General features: G+C 42.3%; 1 protein-coding gene across 1 annotated transcript; it reads left to right on the forward strand.

Annotated features, from left to right (window-relative positions):
- Positions 1–237: 237 nt before the first annotated feature.
- S100P (S100 calcium binding protein P) lies at positions 238–3,078 on the forward strand. The gene is made up of 2 exons (XM_065634772.1): positions 238–410; positions 2,910–3,078. The coding sequence occupies exons 1-2, from the start codon at positions 273–275 to the stop codon at positions 3,057–3,059; spliced, it is 288 nt and encodes a 95-aa protein (XP_065490844.1). The 5' UTR covers positions 238–272; the 3' UTR covers positions 3,060–3,078.
- Positions 3,079–6,631: the final 3,553 nt, after the last annotated feature.

Raw genomic sequence — 6,631 nt, forward strand, 5'->3', positions numbered from 1 at the left:
GGAGAGGCTGGTTTCTACTGGTGAGCTACTGGTTGTACCAGCCACACCAGGGTGATAAAGCCTGGGTTTTGAATAGCTGCCAGCACAGAGGTGTGTACTCCCAGCAGCGCTCAGATACGGATGTTTGCTAAGGGGTAACTGTCCCTCTGGTGTGCCACCAAGGCTTGGATGGGACAGTTGCATAAAGCACCTCAGAACAAGACCAGCCTCCATCCTCCGAGAGAGCCCTGAGGCTGATCCTGTTCAGAAGGAAGCCACACTCCAGCAGCAACATGTCTCAGCTGGAAACTGCGATGGGAATGACCATCGCTGTCTTTGACCAGTATGCAAAGACTGACGGCAACAGGCAAACCCTCACCAAAGCAGAACTGAAGACCCTTCTGGAAAAAGAGCTCCCAAACTTCCTCTCGGTAAGAGAACAGCGCGGTATCATTCCTGTGTAGCAGGCACAGGGGCTCACTGCAGACAGATTTTAGTGCATTATAGGGGAAATTACATCCGGAAATATGCGATAGTTTGTAGAAGAAATTTAAATTAAAAAGCCTTTGTACATATTGGGTAAGACTGATTCTAATATTCAGGGCCATTCCCTGTTTACTAAATTCGTCATTCAGGACGATGGCTTTGAAATAGTTCGGGTTTCATCTTCAGAATTCACCTACTTCTGTTTCTCCCTGAATTTATAAGCTCATGTCATGTCACAACTGCTGTGAAGGTACTTATATTGCAGCAATTGAAGATCTTAATTGAAGATGGGGAATCTCTCTAAATATGTATGCAGTTACTTTCTCTAGACTCAGTATGCACATCAAAATGATGCATAAACAAGAACAACAGGTGAAGTCAGAGCAAAATGGTTTGCATTTGTCTTTAATACTAAAAGACCTGAAGAAGTATTTTACAACATAGACTTGTATGTAAACATCATGTGCATGTAAGTAGGTTTCTTATATATATACACATATATATATAAAAAATAATTTATCTCAGTAGGTATCCAAAATGCTTAATATAATATAGTAGAAGCTTTAGCTGCCTGGGAGACAAATGCTTTTCATTTTCAATTGGTTTTTATTTGCTTTCCTTCATGAAAAATCCAGAAAATATTTTTAAATATCAACAACAAAATCACAATTCTAAGGGGGCATGAAAATCCTCCAGGACATTCACATCTGGTCTAAAAAAAGTTGGGGAGCCACTGCACTAGACAACTACCAAATGGGATGATGCTCAAAGGTTGTTCCTGACTATGGTTACTGACCAGGCACCACCTTCTCCAGTTCCCCACAGCTGCTCTTACTGGTTCTACTTATTTCCTGAAAGTAATGGAAAAACTGGAATTTTCCATGGAGGTAATTAGCTGAATGTCCTCTTATGTTCTAGTCTCCACTTCCCATCTTCCTATCTTATCAATGAAGAAAAAAAAAATGCCAGTACTTAAAATAAATTTAAACCAAAACATCTTGTCTTGCAGACTAATAACCGCAAGGGGAAGAAAAAAAAAAGTCTGACTTCCAGAAAAAAAAGTTTTACTTGCATTTTACTGACATCTGTACAATTTTTTTTATTTACAAGAATGTTCTGGGACACAGAGTTTAAGTATTCATAAATATTTCTGGTCTTAGAATTGGTGATACCTGACACAGCTCACAACTAGCTGGAAAGGTCTCGAATCAGTCAGAGGCAGAAATAAATCCGTACCACAGGACTGAAGGATTGGACTCAGTTGTAAAGAGTTTGCAAAAAAATAATTCCCCCATGTGCATTTCAGAAGTAGTTTAGGGACTTCTATCTCACTAAATAATTCAAAGTATTTGCTTATAAAATTAAAACTGATTGCAATATGCAAAGCGAAAAGGAATAAAACCTTCCAGACACATTCGTCAGTCAAATCTAGGGAATTGGTTCAATTTTTAGTGATTTTAAAAGTGCATATATTTAAAGTGAAACATAAAATTACAGAAAGAGAAATTTAGTTAATTAGACAATGATCAGGAAGTGCCATCGGATTTCAATTAAGGTAGTCATAATTTTAAATTCCTGAAAATTTTCCAAATGTTTCTATAATTTCTTTCTAGTTTAATGTCAGATTTGGGGGTTTTTGTTTAGTTTCAACGAAATCCACATGATTGTTTCCTACCTTAGATAGGTGTCTACCGCCATCCCTTGTTTATTTTTAAAACTGCATTTTCTAAAATTACTGGAATTAATCAGTGTCAGAACTCAAGCCAAAAAACTCTCCTGTATGCTACGTCAGGGGAAAAAGCCTTATTTTAAAAATTATTTTTTGGCAAAATTAAAAAAAAAATCTCCTTTTACTTGAATGGTGACTTACTCAACATCAGCCTCAAGATAGACTAGTTCAGTCAGCCTGTCAGAATTATGTCAACTTAGAAAGAAAAAGCTTTTTCGGCTGTTTTCCCCCCCGTAACTGAAGCTCCGCATCACGCTTGAGGCAGGAGGTGCCTGCCCGGACACCAGCTCCCGCGAGAGGCTTGTGCCGGGCACCAAAGCCAGAGGGAGCACTCAAAGCACTTTTGAGGCCTTTTGCATCTTTTCTGGGGTAACAGTGCTTAATGAAGCTTAAATCTGATATTTGTCCCAGGAATACACCATTTTGCAGAACAGCAAACTGCCCGAGCTCCAGCCCAGCCTGCCCACGGGAGCTGACGGGGAGCACACGGCATTTAGTTCAGCTGGGCAATGTCCTTGGGGCTTTGCATCACACAGCTCGCTCATTATAAATGTTGTTTGAAACATAGCAAACGTGCTGCTTCATGCTGGTGCGTGACTGCAGCTCTCAGGTGTAACAAACTCAGGGCCCCTGTTTGGGCTGACGATGGGTAGTTACAATGCCAGGTTACCATTTTTGCCCCCTCTCACCTCAACCTGCTCCTTTTCTTTTGCAGTCAGGGAAGGACAAGGATGCCATTGATAAAGTCTTCAAGAACCTGGATGAAAACGGTGATTCCCAAGTGGACTTCAAAGAATTTGTCATCTTTGTGGCAGCTCTGACTTGTTGCTGTCACAAATATTTTGAGCAGAAAGCAGCCAAATAATTGTCAAACTGCTCACAAGAAGCTGTCTTTGCCTGGGCTCCATATGCTAGCGGTACGGATGCCTTCACTTCTTCCACGTACTGCCAGGCAGTTTACAAGCATATTGGGCTGTGAAAATAAACCCTACTGCGCTTACTTCCCTGTCTTGAATCTTAATTTCTGCTCCTTTGTGGAAGAGCCTGGGTTTAATGGCTCCCACTAACTCTCACTGAGTATTTCCTCTTTCTCTGCTTTCTAAAATTCTGTTCTTAGTCAAAAGGCTCAATATTCATCCCAGCACAGAGGCAACACAAGGGTAAATGCTGCTGGGGCCATGAGTCAGCTGCAGGCTGCTTTTCTGCCGCAGCACCTCTGGGATGAAGCTGCCAAGCTTCAGTGATGGCAGATTAGGCTGCAGCCTAAATCCACATGCGTGCCACCAGGGCTGGAGGGGACTGGAGGGGACGGGTCTCACTGGGGCTGCCTGTGTGCCTGTTTGGTACCACAGCTGTGTGGTTGTTGCAGGGCTGCCATGTAGGCTCATCTCACCCAGCTCAGATGGATTTAGTTCCTATAACATGATAAGGCTTTTGCATCAATATAATATTACTACACCATTGGCAATGTAGGTAGGGTTGCACACTATAACCATTTTATTTTAAATAAATGTAAACACACCCCAAATAGCATGCCATAATATTTCTGCATGAAGCAAGACTAATGACAGCAGTTCTTGGGTTTTACCTGAAAAAGTCTGTACAGAGAAGTGGGAGTTTACTTTCAACAGACATCAGCTGTGACTCTGTAGCTGGAGCAAGACTGAACCAAGTCCTATTTCAGAGCACTTTGCAGGTGAAAATCCCAGTGCAAACTGGAAAAAAAAAAAAAAAAAACAAAACCAAACCAAACCAAACCAAAACAAAACCAATCATAGTTCTATTATCTTCAGAACGGTCCGGTTTGGTGCTATTCTCATCTTATGCCAAGAGTCAGGTCATTCCCTGCCCTACTGCATGTGCAGATGTGCTGTGCAGGTAGAGATGCTGCAACTCCACATGCAGCTGCACGTTCCAGCTCCAGCTGGGGATCACGCTGCACAGCAAACGTAGGAACAGGAGCTCTGTAGCTGCAGAGTGCTGCTTTAACTGCAAAAACATTTTCTTCTTCCTGCTGAAGCCTGGTACAATGAGCTAACTGGTCAAGTCTCATACATGGAGCTGGACCAAGAACTTAGTTTTGCTGCATTCCCCGAGTCTGAAGTTAAGCCACGGGTTCAACCCATTCATCACCATGTATAAGCATACATGGGTTTAAGTGTATTTATCTTTTTCGAGATGAATTTTCATCTTTTTGGGGCCTATTTGATTATTTCACTCTGTTTTAACCATTACAGCTGTCCTTTCAACTAGCTGCATTTTGTTCCTCAGTTTGGTTATACTGACTAAATGGACTAAACACGACTTAAAACTTTATTCCTAATACCAAGGGCACAGTGTCCCAAAACCCTTTAATGGATGTGATTGCCCACCAGAGCCTCATTTCCCCCTCACACCATGTGTGGCTGCTGTGCAGACCAGCACTGTGCCCGGCACGGATACCCGCAGGGGGACCCCAAACCCAGGCAGCGTTAGAGCTGCGATTGGAAGCAGTTTGCTGGTGCAGCTGCAAACGGCACTGCAATGGGTGCTGTTAGCCTACGGTCATGGTTAAATCAGAGAACATACTTAATATGCAACCAAAAACTACCCAGTGGTGCCCACATTCACACCTTCTCCCTGGCACCTTGCTGAGAACAGATGCCCAGCTTAGCGTAGACACACCACAAAAAGCTAATGAGCAGTTATTCCTTGTTCTCCAACAGACTTCATAACTAGTATCTGCATGCAAGAGACTGCTCGAGAAAGAGAAAGCGTATGCCTGTGTGTCTGCCCGTGTGTGCGAGCGTGACTGTCCCCTGCTGAAAGGGACAGCAATGGTGTGTCCCCACTCCAGCGCTGCTACAGCCTGAGCTCCTGTAACAGACCGTTCTGAGCAGGGGTCTCCTTCTGTCCCCAAATCCTTGTGACATGACAGTGTGGCACAAAATCATGCTGAACAACATTCAGAGGGTTGCTGAGTTCCCGGATGGCTGGAAATTAATTGTGTCACATATATTACACATGCAGAAATAACATTACTTGCTTTATTGGCAACAGTAATATTTCTCTGTGCTACCTGAGCAAGAAAACTACTAACTACGAAAAATGTGCAAAAATCTTCCCAATCCAGGGATCCCAAATTAGCCTTTTTTTCAGATAATATTCCATATAATTTCAGTCATTTGATATATCTTTACAGCTCTAATCACATGTGTCCCTGCCTGATGACTGCTATGTAGCTCATCACCTGCAAGGGCTGTCAGATTCCAGTATCACATCCTTCACTATTTTGTCAAGATTATAAATGAGCAAAGCACTCTCCTTACTGCGAAGAAGGTGATTATAAATTGCAGAAGTAAATTTCATGTATTGCATATCTAGCTAGCTAGTGGAAATGTAGGTGATACCTGTCACCAATTGATTGGTGTATCCTGATTTTTTTTAAATGTATTTTTCCTTTTCCAAGTTCAGCATTACCATCTGAACGGTTTCTCAGTGTTGCTGCATGATATCCATTCTCATTGAAATTATTTTTTTTACCACTGGGTGGCACCAAATGCAACCTTTTTATTACCCGCTGAGTCCAAGATTCTAGGTATCATTATTGAGACAGAATGTAAAGAATTTTTGTTAAGATTAACCGCCACACACACACACACACACACACACAAAACCACCACATAGAAGTGTTCTTAACATCATGGTAATTTTTTCTAAACAAACATTGTGTGTTCCATCAAGAGCAGGGATCGCAATGGAAGCAGCAGGAGCTGAGAGCCACACGGAGGCTCCACCTCTTGGGCTTTCAGTGGGGCTTAGCTGCAGCATCCCGGTTTCATCCTTATGAAAGTTCTTTCCCTTTGTATGTAAATTGAAAATCCCTTGTGCAATTTACTGTAGTTTCATGCTACATCCCATTGAGATCGCTTTTAAAATACATATTTTAAAGAGTGTATCGGTGAAAAACTCCTGTCATCAGCCCAGAGATTCACCTTATTGGTATTTTATCTATCGGATGTTTAAACCATGCTGTTCAGCAGTGAGAGCTGTATATCATCATGAGCAATACTGTGATTTATCTCATATTTCACTCTTATTTTCTGAACTTCCTGGCCCTGGTGTCCAATACCCACACAATTTTACTCACTCTCTAATGCCATTTTGCCCATTTCCCTGATTTTGTGCAGCTTTTACCTGTGCTCACAGGGCATTTGAAGACTTGGTTTACTCTGCTTATCTGCACTTCTGCTCGCAGCATCATGAAGACACTTCGTAGCTGCTCCACCTCCCAAAATGGGCACCAACCACCTGCCATGAGCTCCAGCACCCTCACTTCTGCAAAGGAGAACCTGAGCTATCCCTCAGCCAGCTCAAGTGCACTATGAAACGAGTGGGATATTATTTTTCTCATTGTTCCTGCAAACTCTTACCCCTGTGTTTAACTCTCCTTAGACC

Source organism: Caloenas nicobarica, chromosome 4 (genome assembly GCF_036013445.1).
Source record: "Caloenas nicobarica isolate bCalNic1 chromosome 4, bCalNic1.hap1, whole genome shotgun sequence".
NCBI lineage: Eukaryota > Metazoa > Chordata > Aves > Columbiformes > Columbidae > Caloenas > Caloenas nicobarica.